This window comes from Neolamprologus brichardi, chromosome 19 (genome assembly GCF_056152115.1).
Source record: "Neolamprologus brichardi isolate AB-2024 chromosome 19, ASM5615211v1, whole genome shotgun sequence".
NCBI lineage: Eukaryota > Metazoa > Chordata > Actinopteri > Cichliformes > Cichlidae > Neolamprologus > Neolamprologus brichardi.
Window position 1 is genome coordinate 2,869,218 of NC_142122.1, and position 14,717 is coordinate 2,883,934.

General features: G+C 41.0%; 2 protein-coding genes across 3 annotated transcripts; one reads left to right on the top strand and one right to left on the bottom strand.

Moving 5' to 3' along the window:
• The first annotated feature begins 1,088 nt into the window (after nt 1–1,088).
• tmem54a (transmembrane protein 54a) lies at nt 1,089–8,907 on the top strand. Its single transcript, XM_087832808.1, has 6 exons — nt 1,089–1,239; nt 2,350–2,546; nt 2,900–2,959; nt 5,044–5,238; nt 5,327–5,464; nt 8,403–8,907. Exons 1-6 carry the CDS (start codon nt 1,206–1,208, stop codon nt 8,532–8,534), a joined length of 756 nt encoding a protein of 251 aa, XP_087688934.1. The 5' UTR covers nt 1,089–1,205; the 3' UTR covers nt 8,535–8,907.
• Nucleotides 8,867–13,804, bottom strand: LOC102777098 (putative histone deacetylase 1-B). 2 transcript variants are annotated; one of them, XM_035912030.2, is made up of 14 exons: nt 13,665–13,804; nt 12,850–12,962; nt 12,658–12,775; nt 12,507–12,581; nt 12,245–12,383; nt 11,460–11,601; nt 11,291–11,383; nt 11,098–11,206; nt 10,861–11,001; nt 10,591–10,699; nt 10,152–10,282; nt 9,919–10,071; nt 9,742–9,793; nt 8,867–9,636 (listed from the first exon to the last, which is right to left on the bottom strand). In XM_035912030.2, exons 1-14 carry the CDS (start codon nt 13,714–13,716, stop codon nt 9,609–9,611), a joined length of 1,455 nt encoding a protein of 484 aa, XP_035767923.1. In that variant the 5' UTR covers nt 13,717–13,804; the 3' UTR covers nt 8,867–9,608. The 2 variants fall into 2 exon arrangements, with proteins under 2 accessions (XP_035767923.1, XP_006800703.1); XM_006800640.2 differs by having other exon boundaries at nt 9,901–10,071.
• Nucleotides 13,805–14,717: the final 913 nt, after the last annotated feature.

Below are 14,717 nucleotides of genomic sequence, written 5' to 3' on the forward strand. Positions count from 1 at the left end.
TGCCTTGAAAAGCGCTATATAAATCCAATCCATTATTATTATTAATGGGATTATTAATGTAGAAAAGCACCATCAGGTTTTGATATCTGGAAAGCATCTGATTGGCCATTTTTTTTTAGCATGACAATGATCCCAAGCGCACTAACAATGCAGTAAAAGCATACCTGAATATAAAAACACACAAAGGAACCCGCAACTCAACTTACTTAAACTGTGTGGCAGAACAAAAAGCAGCAAGTGTGACTTTGAGGCTTGTTAGACTTGTACAAACTCTGCTTGTGCCTTATATACTCTGTTTCCATATATGTGTGTAGTCTACACGTTTTAAGAAGTAGCTGCACTAATTTCAAATTTCCTTGCAACATATAAAGAAATGAGGGGTGATTCAAGACTTTTGCATGGTCCTGTAAATAACAATTGGCCTATATTCTCATTCTGGGAAAATAAGAAGGTTAAATCCTGGTTTAGTTTTATACTTTTATACTTTTTGCAGAGAATATGTAAGCTACAGTCAACAGTATTCATAAGTATAAGAGTATTTCCCATCAGCAGACAAGGTTTGAGTCCACTTAAACCTGCCGTTGTGGTAAATAAATTACACAATCACGAAGCACGGTGACATGGTGATTAGCACTGTTGCCTCACAGCAAGAAGGTCCTGAATCCATCAGGCCGGAGTGTTTCTGTGTGGAGTTCTCTCCGGCTCCCTCCCTCCAAAGACATGCAGTTAGTGGGGTTGGGTTAATTAACTCTAAATTGCCCACAGGTGTACGTGAAGGTCAGTGGAAATGGTTGTGTGTCTCTAGGCGTTAGCCCTTCGACACACTGGCGACCTGTCCAGAGTGTACCCTGCCTCTCCCCCTAAGACAGCCGGGATAGGCTCCAGCCCCCTGCGACCCTGACAAGGAGGTTAATGGATGGGATCACGATCATGACACTTTTTAAAAATCTAAAAACAAGCTAATAAACTATAATAATAGCCTATGTGAATAAAGCTGTATTGTTTGGAAACATATGAATCCTTGTTATTGTCTCCGACCGACACTGGAGTGTTTGTTTTTTTTTTAAGGTATCGTGGGCGGAGCTTCCGCTCAGGTAGAGCCCGTGTGTTCCCAGATGTGCGGCGTTTAGACGAAACCGACAACCCGCCGAAAAACGGTAGAGTCAGAAAGCTGTCGAGAATGAATTTACAAAAACGACAATAATATGAAAAACAAAGGAAACAGAAAGACGGGCACAGGTGAGTTAACCTTTCACGTAGTCTGGCAGGTACCGAGCAGGGGAATGTACGTGCTAAAGTTTCTAGGCGTGGTCTGTGCTTCTGAACATGGAGCTCAGTGAGGAAGAGACATAATCAAACCACAGTGTTATTGTTCTATTATAACTTAATATTTTAGTGTTTTTCTCGCCGTTTATACCGGTTAAGAATAATCCACCCATCGTATGGTTGGGTTTTACTATCAGTGATATTTCTTTAGACTTTCCTTGATATACAAGTGAATCTTTTGGGTAGCTGTGAATTATTGGATGCTAACAGTTTGGATAGGATAGTACAGTATGGAGCCTGTACCCCTCTAAGCGTCCTTTAAAAGTATGGAGCCAAACAAAGGTGAAAGGATTAGCTTATACTTTATCTATTCACACTGGGAATTCAGTACTGTTACTGCTACTTTACACTGCGGTGGGAAAGTGTGTGGCAACAAAGGACAAACTGCCAATATTATGACTGAAAACAAGTATTTCCACAGCACCCACGTGTGAGTGAGAGCAGCGCACCATTGGGCCACCTCTGTGTGCTGATAAATGTTTGAACACCCCACCCTAAGCTTTGTCTTGTTTGGTTCAGGATTTGCTTACATGGCCTCTAAACATGTGTGCTTCACTTTTCTTTCCTCTTAAAGCGAGGGACACAGAATAGAGCAGCGTGAGCCTGCTGAGACCTGCAGTCTTACCACAGCTGCAGTATTTTCTGCATGCAGTGGAAGACATCTTCAGGCCTCTGTGCAGGGGGCTGGGGATAATTGTGGTTACTGCCTTGTTCTCAGATTGTGCTAACCGCTGCCCCGCTTCCTTTTTAACTTTGCATGAGCCACGGTAAAGTCTGCACTAACTTCACACAAGGTGTTTCACATTGAGATCGTATTTCAGTTCAGTTCACATTTAATAAACGTGCATGCACACGCGTCAAGCTGATGTGCACACAGCTGTCAGAAAGTATGAACTGCTGCACACACAATGCAATGATGATGTAGCTGTTTATCCGCTTTTCCCCCGGCAGAGATCGTCATGTTCAAAGCTAAGTTAAGCTAAGATTTCCAAATAACATATTTTTGGTTTTGGCTTCCCTCAGGACTATGCTGTGCCAACCTCAAGGACAACAAAGTCTTGATGAAGATGGGGTTGGCGCTGGTGCTGGTGGGCCATGTAAACTTTATTCTTGGAGCGCTGGTGCACGGCACTGTGCTCAGACACATCAGTCTGCAACGCCAGGTCAAGAATTTGGTGTACCCCATCGCCAATATCATCGCTATCGTGGCAGGTCTTTTGGTAAGGGTTAGGACTGACAGCTGCGTACTGTTATATACTGCATATTAAAAGGGAAAAAAGAGAAAATTACAGGACATTAAAGGGTCATTAATGGCTTTATCCTGACTACACCAAAGGGCCAATCCCTGGATTAAACAAACAAACAAACAAACCCATTGAAAAGCTGTAGGAGAAGCAGGTTTACAGAGACAAATTTACAACCGGAAACATGATCAAACCATCACAATGGCACATTCAGTATGCAGCTGGAGTGTCCTCTCAGTCACTTGAATGTTAAACTGCATGTTTGAGTCATGTTGCGTCATCTGTCTGACTAATCGTCCTTTTTTGCTGAACTTCTGGTTTTTCTTTAGGGAGCGATCTGTGGAATAACAGCTATAGTCCTATCCAGAAACAAGAAAAACAGGATCCTGGTAAATATCCACTTTGCCAAACGGCTCTTGTTTCCTGGCTGCTGTTAGAACCTGCTATTTGTTTGTGACTCAGTGCATGTGTGTGTGTGTAGATAACAATTTAAATACGTAACATACTTGCATGCAAGCGTAAGCTCCAAACATGTTTGAAACATTGGATGTGTTTTCACTGAACAATCTGTGCCATCGGCTACATGCTAACTGTCATCTTTTCTATCATGGAGAAATATTTCTATCACTTCCCAACATACACTACAGCTCAGAAGGCTTTAGCCAACTCACACTTCTTTATATTTTGCTACCAAAGAGTGCTCCTGAGCAATACTGGATGTAGCGTTTTCAGTCCAGATGAACAGAATCAACTTTTGGAGATTTACTTACCTGGATGATTTAGCATGCATCAAGACTCTTGAGCAATAGTTCTCCAGTCATTCTAAAGCTGGCGTCCAAAGTAGGGATGCACCGATACCGATACTGGTATCGGTATCGGGGACGATACTGTAAAATGTGTGTGTACTCATACTCGCAAAAGTTAACCGATACCATGAACCGATACCAACTTATTTCATTAATCAGAGGGTGGCTTGTCATTTCTGTTGTAGTTTTTTAGATTGGCCACTAGGGGGCCAATTATTATTTTATTTATTATTTATTTAATAATAATTATTTTGTTTGTTTGTTTACAATATGGACACTCTTCAATAATTTAAAAGTTTAATTTATTCTCAAACCTAATTTGTATTTATTTTATTCCAAACAGAAGTGTTTATTTATTATTCCGAAAGCTCGAGACAGTGCCAATAGTTCAGTGATATTTTGTTAAATTACAATGTGGAGACTCTGCAATAATTTAACAGAAGTGCTTATTTTTCACTTGAAATTTTTTTGTGGTCATTTTTATTAAGATTTTATTTTTTATCGGCAGAGAATAAAATAAAACCTGTCTTCCAATTCATTGCATTTGTGTGTGTGTGTGTGTGGTAGAAGTATCGGTTTTTGTACTCTGTATCGGCAAGTACTCAGATCCAAGTATCGGTATCATATCGGTTTGAAAAAATTGGTATCGTTGCATCCCTAGTCCAAAATTGTTGTTTTTTTTGGCTTTTTTGTATCTGTATATGAAAATTTTCAGATGATTGTTTTTGAGATTATTTTTGTTAATCCACGTAACACTGACATATGAACGCATTTCAAATTGCTTCTTTAGAAACTTTGTTACAAGTAGCCTGTCACAAAAATCACATCGTTTGTTCCAGTTTCTTCAACTGACTCTATGAAAAATGCCGCAGTTTAAAAATAACAGTTTGACAGGCATAAAATAGCAGTTTTACCCAGAGTGCTGTTGGCTGAAAATTTAAATCTTAGCATACTTAGCCTGATGTGCAGTGTGTCCTTCAGAAATCCAAGGAAACAGGACAAGTGAACGATAAATGAGAAAAAAAACTGTAGGTTAGCAATATTTGAAAGTCACGTCTTTAAGAAAGATGAGCAGAGACAGAGATGTCTGGCACTTTAGTTGATCCATTTACTGTTTACTGAGGCCTCATCAGAAACTGGGACAAAAAATGTCGACTGGACTGAAGATCAGTGGCAACAGTTCTTGTGGAGCAATTGAAAATGTTCTGTTAAAATTAGCGTCAGTGAGTACACAAAAGGTAAGGAGGGGGTTACATGGAGATGTAAAACATGTGTAAAACACGGTGGAGGCTCTGTCACAATCTGGAACTGCATTTCAGTCAGTGTTGAAGGTTAAAACTGATCTATGAATGTTGAAAAGTATTAACAGATTTTCACCCATCACACACTTTCCATCAGGAATGTGTCTAATTGGCCACAGCTTCATTTGATTGATTTATTTTTTAGCATGACAATAATCCCAGCGCTGTTTTGGCAGTGCAAAAAGCACACAATGGGACATTTTGAGTCACGGCTTGGCCTCCCCACAGTCCCACAAAGCTTTGAATGTCGTTCAAGAAGCCTGGAGAACTTTTCCTGAATAGTACTTAACGGTGGTCATTCCAAATATTGACTTTCAAGATCATTCGAATTGTACCAACTCTGTTTTCGTCGTGTTGTTTTTGCAGATATGTGTCCTGCTGGTCTTCAGTTTCATAGCAGGTTTCCTGGCGTCTGCCTCCACCGCGAGCTTGTTACTTTCTGTGATTACAGCCATTATGTCCAAAGGAAAGGCCCTGCTGACACAATGCAACGAAACCGTTCAGAATATTAGCTCTTTTAGCATCACAAACGAATGCCCCTTTGATCCCACCCGTATCTACGTAAGTTTAATATAAACATTCATCTAGTGACCCCACTTCTGATTCGAACTGTTGTGTGGTGATCAGTTTTGCACTTTGTCTCATCAAGGCGACCACCATCATTCTGTGGCTGCCGCTCATCTTTACGTCTGTTGTGGAAGCGGCGTTCTCCTTCCGTTGCTTTGCTGTCTGCACTTCACTCCTCTACCTCTGCCCATGCAGGAAGAGGCCACGTGTGAAGAACAGGGTAAGCTACAGTCAGATCATCGTCAGCAGTGTTAGCGTTACATTACTTATTAGGGTCACATTATAGTAACAAATTTCAGGATTTTGTTTCTGTGAGGAAAATGATGACGGTAATAATTTTCTACCTGACATTCTTACAATGATATCTCTCTGTAATAAATATATATTAAAAACACAGACATGTAAATGCTGAATAATCATCAGCCAGACGTCACGTTGTCGAGATTTGGTTGAAAAATACTTTGAAAAGAAAATTTGCAAAGATGCTGAAGATGTCATATCGCCTTCTGTGGGACGTCCTTCTTGGTCTCTCTAGCAAGAGAAAGTTTGTGTACAAGAATAGTTTATTTGATCATTTTAACGACCATGTTTCCTATTCTTATCACTTGTGCCTTCTGTTTTGCAGTAGTGTGAATAATATCTCTTGCTTGTCTGACTGGATAACTATCGTTAGAGTATCCATCCAGCATACATGTACAGCTATCCTTCTGTGGTTCTGTTTTTACAGTCACCGATCACTTTTGAGTGGCAGCAGAGCAAAGAAGGGAAGCGATGATTCATTTTAGGAAAAAATGGCATAATAATTTTAAGAAAACGTGAAGAAGTTAAACACCGAGGTTGATGCAGAAATAGCAGCAGACTTTGAGTGTCTCTGTGCGCTAGAACAATATTAAAAACTGAACTTGTGCACTTTAAGCACTTTTATATAATAATAATAATAATAATACATTTTATTTGAGGGCGCCTTTCAGAAACCCAAGGTCATCTTACAAAAAACACAATTAATAAAAGGAACAATAGTCATAAAATACATAAAATAAGTTAAAATTACAAAACAGAGCGTGACAACAGATAAAATCAGCATTAAAGCGAATAAGCCAGTTTAAACAAGTGTGTTTTGAGCTGTGTCTTAAATACGGAAAGGGTGTCAATATTTCTTAGTGCAGGAGGAAGAGAGCTCCAGAGCCGGGAAGCAGAGCGACTGAAAGCTCTGCTTCCCATAGTGATGAGGTGTGAGGACGGAACGGTAAGATGAGTAGCAGATGAAAACGGGAAACAGTGGTGATATGAAGCAGGTCACACAAATATGAAGGAGCAGATTTATGGATACATTTGAACGTGAGAAGTAAGATTTTTAAAGTTTATCCTGGCTTCTATGGGCAACCAGTGAAGCTGCTGAAGAACTGGGGTAATATGAGCACTTAACGGAGTACGGGTTATGATCCGAGCTGCAGAATTTTGAAGAAGTTGGAGTTTATGAAGGGACCTTTTAGGGAGACCAAATAGGAGGGAATTACAGTAATCAATACGGGATGAAATAAGACTATGGACAGGGATGACAGCAGCATGGGGAGTAAGGAAGGGACGGAGTCGGTTAATATTACGTAAGTGGAAGTAAGCAGACCGGGTTATGTAATTAATGTGAGACTGGAATGAGAGAGTATTATCAAGTCTGACACCCAAACTCTTAACCTGAGGGGAGGGAAGGGTGGGAGAATTTTCAATGTTAATGGAAAAGCTGTGGGATTTGGTTAGGATAGATGGTGTGCCAACAAGTAAAACTTCAGTTTTATTACTGTTGAGTTTGAGGAAATTGGAGGAGAACCAGGATCTAATCTCAATAAGACAGTCTGAGAGGGAGGTAGGTGGGAGGGATGAATTGGGTTTAGAAGAAAGGTAGAGCTGGGTGTCATCGGCATAACAGTGATAGTTTATATTATATTTTCGGAATATATAACCAAGAGGAAGCATGTAAATAATGAATAAAAGAGGCCCCAATACTGAACCCTGGGGCACACCAGCAGAAACAGGATAGAGTTGAAGAATGGGATTTAAGTTAGATAAACTGAGTGCGGTCTGAGAGATAGGAGGTAAATATAAGCACTTTTCCAGTTCATATTAATAAGGTCTCACCTATTTGAAGTAAGGAAAAAAGCCAGCTACGCAAGAAATGTATCGCTGTCATCGTAGCCCTGTAATTAATACCGAATCTGATGCATTAAAATTGTTCTTCCATTAAATTTATATTTGTGCGTAACACAGTTTTCAGCTGAAGCATCGGTGCAGCGTAACGATCTGAATGTAAAGAATAAATCAGCCTAATGTCTGAATTAAGCTTTAGCAGGAAATCTACTCTGTAACTTATGATGTAATCTCCCTTACCCCTAACCTACCCTCCAACTGTCCATGCCAAGCAGAAGCTTTGTGGGCTGCGTTGCCCGATGTCGAAGTTTTCCCGCTGAAGCATAATTCGGGCATTAGCTGCATGTGGATTTCTTACAGCGTCCACAAGTATAAATAAGTGTCCTGTTTCATGATAATATATTAATGCTAATGAAACACTTGTAAAGTCCTGTTCAAACCCAGGGTTAAGCCTGAAGTTTCCTGGATAACTCCAAAATCCTGTATTGTAGGCTTCATTGTATCCATAAGTAGCAACGTGTTTGAGTTTAATACAGACAAATGGAGGACAGTGGTAACTGGTGCTACAGATATGGCGTAGCTTATATAAGCTGCAAGATCTTGCAGACCAATTTCAAACCAAGCAGTACAATGACTAGTACATAAATCTTGTCACAATTAAAACTTAAATTTTGTGATTGTTGGGTTATCTCAAACCCAGATATTACCCAAAATAATGAGAACACACTTGTGCACTCTAGAAAATATGAAATAATGTGATTGAAAAATGAGTTGTGGACCAAACGGTTTGGATGTAACATCTTAGCTACATGTTAAAAAACAAAACAAACTCCTGTCTCAATGCATGTTGCATGACACGTACTTGTGTTTTGAACCAATTTCTGCATATATAGCTTTGCAGTAGCTCTAATCAAGAGATTAGAAGTTGACATCTTATTACCACCATGAAGTAAACCTATTAATTCTATCCCATCCCCACTGTTGGAAAACATCATGTGAAATCATTCATATTTCAGATGCGGAGATCTGCTGAAACCACACAAACGCCAACACTGCAATACAGGGAGACGGACGCTGAAGCGGGATCTACAGAGCAGGATGACCTGCTGGACAGCAACACTGCTGGGGTGCATTTTGACTCACTCTGAAGCAGCTGAATCTAAGAGAATAGGTTACAAAGTGCTGAGCTGCACTGGCTAAAGCGTGTGGTGTTACACATTTAATGTATGAAGACAAGTTGACAGTAGGGCTAGCCTTTTTATATCAAAATGCACGAGCAAACAGTACTGCTACTGGTTTGGTTTAATATTTAGATTTTTGTTTAATGTACTGATGTCTTAAATACAGAGCTGCCACCTGTAGCTTAAAAGCTAACTTGGTTATTTTTTTGTATTCTTACGTCAAAGAAGTAAAACGTTTCCAAACAAAACTGAAAACTACGGAAACTTTTGTTGATCAATAACATCTGGAAGCTGTCGTCTTTTGTGTTGAACACTTTTACTGATGTTTTTCAGAATACAAATTTATATATACACACACAACAGATGGTCTCTGACATGTCTTGCCTCTCAAGTTCCTGTGAAATCTAAGCCTTACACTAAGTCTGATTCAATCTGACAAAACATTATCAATATCACAACCCGCGAGCCCCAGAAATCAGACAGATGTCATCGTGTCTGTAAAGGATATAAACTAGAACCTAAAATATAAAAATATGCTTACGATGTGCCACATAAAAGCTAACTGCGAATGTTCAAGCGTCTCACTGACTTTGGCAGGCAAGACCAGTGACACAACATTACAGAAAAGGATCTAGGGTACCAGCATGCTGCTCAACTACATATTCAAAGGCACGGGACAAAAAGTGGGACTGAAATACCTAAAATAAAGTAGCCAAAATATCATGATTTAAATAAATTAAATCCATCAGATATATAAAAGCAGACATGTGCGAAGCCATTTTTACATTGTTGGTCACAAGAGGGGGGAAAAGCAAGTATAAGAGCATAAAAAAACGAAACCGTATACAAAAACAACACTTCAGTCCATTAACAGCAAAGTTGAAAAGGTTTTCTAGAAAAACACAGAACCCGTCTCCATTCTCACGGAGAGAGGTCTCATTGTAAAGTCAAAGTCCTTTATTTGCTTCCACTGCAGCAGTCTTATCCAAACAAAATCTCCGTTCTGATCTGTTGTATTGGCGTCTCTGGGTGCTGAGGACCTCAAGGTGTCTTGGATTCCTCTTTTGGCCTAAAGAACCCAGAGTAACAGCGAGTAAGGACATTATTAGCATTCCCACTTAACCACCTCCTGGACACCAGCGTCAATGTGTGTGTGTGTGCACTGTTTTCTCACTTTGATGTGTCCATTTTCTCCTCCTCTGGCACCTTCTCTTCTTCTTTGACTTCTGTTAAAAACAAAAATAGCATCAGCTGGCCCGAGAGCCATAAAATCATATTTAAGTGCTCATGATATTACAGAGATAAGTGAGATGAGAATGAAAAGCATAGATACCTTTTGTTTCTCCCTCACCTTTCTTCTCCTTTTCTTCTCCCTCTTTCTCTCCTTCGGATTTAGTTCGCTTGGCCTTCTTGAAGCTGGCAGCATTCCTGCGGCCTCCTTCACCTTCATCCTCCGAATCAGAGAACTCCTCCTCACAGGCTATCCTCTTGTCACGAGAACGAACTGAGGGGTTACATTTGAACATGTTACACTCTCCCGTCTGGCGGTTTGAACTGAACTGGGGTCTGTGTGAAGGTTCTTACTGGACACGCGCTTGTTGGGATCCTCCTCCTCCTCATCTCCGCTGTCCTCCTGCACTGCATCTTCTGGAATGGCCTGCATCTGGACACCAGGGGCATGAGGGAGCATCCGCAAGTTCTCAAACAGGCGCTGCCTAGAGGGGAGAAAGAGGATTTTTCAGTCAAAACATATGTGAGCTGATCTTTTCCAGCAAGGCTGCTATAAAAACTAAAGAGCTGTCGAGGAAGAGCTTTGTGTTCATTTAACAGGCCCAGGTTTCACACCGAGTGTAAGCAAACAGACCAAATTGCTGATTTAGGTTCTGTTTCAGGCTACAATGTGTCATTTCGGAACATGTTTTGCTGGCAGGGTGCCACGGGATATTTTTGTTCTATAAAATGTGTCGTGGTTCAAAAAAAGGTTAAAAAAAAATACTAATTTAATCTATTTTCATGAGCTTACTTGATCTTCTCCAGGTAGTCGTTGGTGTTCTGATTGGTCATGTTGGAGGGGCTGATGTGCAGCTTGAAGTCTGGCCCAAAGTACTCAAAGTAGTCGTTGTATGGAAGCTCTGTGAAGCAAGTTTTATTAAAAGTATGTTAATGCTTTAAGGAGGCAGCTGGCCTCCTTTAGTGCTATGAAACCAAAGTTTGCTGCTAGTTCGTGGGACCAGCACAGAAGAATGTTACCCAACGCCTGTGTCTTAATTACAGCAAAGACATTTAAACACACCATTTGGGATGGAGGTATCTAGGGCCACGGCAGTCTCATACGTCCAGCAGCGTGCCACGTTACGGATAGTATAGCCTCCTCCACCCAGCATAAGCAGTGGCAGGTTGAAGCTCTTCATATACTCCACACACTTAGCATGACCTACAGCAAACAACACGGAAACAATCATTAAGCCTTCTTTAGAGTCTCAGTCCAATTTAGATCAAGAGAAGAGGATTTTTGTTTTAGTTAGCCAACCTTTAATGGTGAGGTTAAAGCAACCAAGCCTGTCTCCAGACAGCGAATCAGCTCCACACTGGAGAACCACCGCGCTGGGTTGGTACATCTCCATCACTTTAGCCATGATCTACACAAACAACACAAACACTATCACGAATGTTTCGGTCCAAAATTGTCAAAGTGCAAAAGTTACCAATAGTTTTTTACTCACAGGCTTAAATATGGCTTCATAGGACTCATCGTCAATCCCATCCCTCAGCGGGTAATTCACAGCGTAATATTTGCCCTTTCCAGCTCCGATGTCCTACAGAGAACAAAGCAAATATCAACTGGCTGCATTACCACACTGACATTTTGAAATGTATTCATCAAAGACCTACCCTGAGGTCACCGGTGCCGGGGAAGTACTCGCCATACTTGTGGAAGGACACGGTCATGACACGGTCTGTGGTGTAGAAAGCCTCTTCCACACCGTCTCCGTGATGGATGTCAATATCTATGTACAGAACTCTCTGGTGGTATCTGAAAATAAAAGGAAAAGTTGTTGGAATCCACATAATGTCAGAAATATCCTCATTTACTTTTGAGTCACTTGTGCGCTTTGGGTCAGTGGCTTCCTTCATCTTGCAAAAACACAGTTTCTTCAAAGAACAGTTTGTTATCAGCTGTGAGGTACCAAAGAAACCACGATGCTTCTTCCAGTATGTTTTACAACTGGAATGAGGTTTTGGTATGCAGTGCCTTTTTTTCTTTTTCTGCCCTCCCAAAGGTGGTCTTTTGAATTGAATTTGGATTTTGGCAGGCCTTGAGACTTCTACAGTGTTTTTGTCAACATTCATGCCTTTATTTACACCTCCTGGTATGACTTTTGATGGATTTATACTGAGTATAGTGAGTCTGACGAGCAATCAAGTGTTGAGAAAAGCTATTTTGCGTTTTCCAATTTGTGCATACTTATAATTCTTCATCTAAGGCTGTGTGAAAGTTGTTTTTATCGTGCTATAGTTTCTACCAACCCATCTGTCTTGCACTGATCACTGATTAAGAGTGTGGCACCTCCTCAACTTTTGTTTTCAATCTACTCATCTAAAACTGTATCTTTTGGAGAAGTAATTATGCAGAGACTTTTACTTCCCTTTCCCCTGCTGTAGCATTTTTGACTTACTTCAGTAACTCCAGGATAGCCAACACGATGTCATTGACATAACAAAACCCAGAGGCCTCTGACTTCTTGGCGTGATGAAGGCCTCCAGCCCAGTTGATAGCAATGTCTGTCTGCTGTTTGTTCAACTTCACAGCACCAGCTGGAGGACCGCGAGGATGTGAGAATTGAGAATCAGATTATGTTGAATTTAGCAGATTACTGACATTATTAGTGAAAGATGCTGCATGCCTCTCCGATGAGAGTTCAAATAAAGAAAACTCACCAACGGAGCCCCCGCCTGACAGCTGGCAGAACTCAAATAATCCATCAAACACTGGACAGTCCTCCCCCACATTAACTGTAAAGCAAAGCACAAAATTAGTCTACGTACACAATCAGTTTAATTGACTTTAGCTAAACAGCAAGTCTCTTACATCTCTGCATTTGTTTGCTGTATTCTGACATGTTATCGGGCCGGATTGAACGCAGGAACTTGATGTAATCGTCGCTGTGATACTTGGTCATCTCCTCTCCACTCGCTTTGTGTGGACGCTGCAACAAAAAGGGCAAATTACTAACAGCTACTAAAACCAAACGTACACATCCAGACTGTAACTTTCACATACGTATATTTCCATCTTTCTGTAGAGGCCATAGTTCAGTAGCAGGTTGTGTGTCATGCGGATTCGGTGGGGCTTCATGGGATGCCCCTGGCCATAATAATAGTTTCCAACATCACCTGAAATGAGAACAAATAAAAACACACTGGATTACTATTTTACTCTACAGTCACGACCTCAGTTAGGAGAAGCAGGGCTGAAGTACAGAGGTTTGCACGTATGAAACATCCATGCAGCGGAAAAGGTTGTGAAGGTATCCAGCTGTAACTTCACGCAGGTCTGTTAAGGACCTCCAGCCAAGACACGCAGATCAAAGAGTCTCTGTTAAAGTCCAAACTCGTGGCGTACACGGAGGATTTAGTGCACTGTGGGTCAATATCGATGAAAAGCGTTTTTTTTAACGAGAACCACCGACATCTGAAGGAAGTAAGACGACCTAACCAAGTGTTAGCCTACTATTAACCAACTGTATTAACAATGAAGTACCCATTGTTAGCCTGCTAGCTAGTAACATTAACTAGTCCAGTTAAAGTAACAAGGTCCGGAAGAAAACGCATTTAAGCAACATCTGAAAAGAAACCCTAGTGTTTAGACAGTCTGAGCAAATATTATTGGAACATTAAGGCTCTGCTCGGACACAGCGGGACTGTGAGCGGCTCAGATGCTGCAAAGCCGCCTGCGACTCGAGCTAGCTACGTTAGCAACAGTGCCAGGTTAGCAGGAGGTTAAAAAAAAGAAACGGTAACCTTTGTTAGTGCAGAGAGGCGTGTTTGATTCATCAACACGCCAGCGGTTTACAGTGCAGCCACCCCAGTACTCACCATCATAGTAGTAGCAAACTTTTTTCTTTGTTCCTTGAGAAGTAAGCGCCATTTTTAGTCCGTTTTTAGCTGAATTTCACCGCCGCCGCACACACACCGCAGGAGACAACGGCGACAAGAGGCGGAGAGTTTGTGCCACGGCCAATCAATGGAGTGTGATGCTACAGTCTCGCCACAGGGGGCGACAGAGGGAGCGGCTGACAGAATCCACGACATGAACCACAGCGCGGATGAGGAAGGAAATTATTTCTGTAGTTTGCCTCATTAAAGACAGCAATATCATAGTTGTTTTTATTTTAGTTAGAAGAGATTCTGCTTCATTCAAATCTCAACATTAACATAGAAGCAGAAGTATAATAAAGATAAAGATCCCTTTAGGGGTCGCCAAAGTGGATCATCTGCCTCCATCTCAGCCGATCTGTAGCATCCTGTCAGCCTCACCTCTCCAACTTTGTCTCTATTTGTCTCTGTCCTTCTGATGTAGGCATTCCTTATCTTTTCTATCAATGAAAATCTTCAGCTTGACCACCTGACTCTTTTGTTACTATCACTATCTCCATTTTCCATCTTTCTATGGACTATGATTCATAGTCCTCAGAGCCTGCTGTCTGATTGTGTGGGTCAACTGTTCCATCACCATTGCTTCTCTCCATCGTACCAGCAGCCCTCCTCCTTTACCTGTCAGAGTCTTTAAATTTAGAGTCCATACTCTCACCTCTGCCCTGCCTTTCATTCTCTCTCTGCTGCCTAACACACTTTCTTTTTTCTTTTTCATTTGTCTTCAGCCGACCTTTGCACAGTTTCCACCTTCACCATGTTGCCCAACAGCACCAAAGGAAGTCATTGTTAAACTGGGATCTGACTGAAAAGGTATGAAGATCTAATTTTTGGTTAGATGTTCTTCCGGATACAACTCTCTCGATTTATCCAGGACTGGAACCAGCACTACAGGTATGCTGGCTTTTGTCTGGTCAAAAAACAAAGCAATTAGTATATTTAATTATAAGTAAAGTCAAAGCTAAAACTCAGATTGATTTTGTTTTATTTAACTTA

Bases quoted from the DNA above. Each gene is read 5' to 3' on its own strand.
- tmem54a (XM_087832808.1), top strand. From the start codon at position 1,206: ATGAAAAACAAAGGAAACAGAAAGACGGGCACAG. The intron at 2,960-5,043 runs GTAAATATCCAC...TTGTTTTTGCAG, and splicing joins ACAAGAAAAACAGGATCCTG to ATATGTGTCCTGCTGGTCTT. The intron at 5,239-5,326 runs GTAAGTTTAATA...TGTCTCATCAAG, and splicing joins TTGATCCCACCCGTATCTAC to GCGACCACCATCATTCTGTG.
- LOC102777098 (XM_006800640.2), bottom strand. From the start codon at position 13,716: ATGGCGCTTACTTCTCAAGGAACAAAGAAAAAAGTTTGCTACTACTAT. The intron at 10,283-10,590 runs GTAAGCTCATGA...TCTCCCCTCTAG, and splicing joins GACTACCTGGAGAAGATCAA to GCAGCGCCTGTTTGAGAACT. The intron at 9,637-9,741 runs GTGAGAAAACAG...TGGGTTCTTTAG, and splicing joins GAGAAAATGGACACATCAAA to GCCAAAAGAGGAATCCAAGA.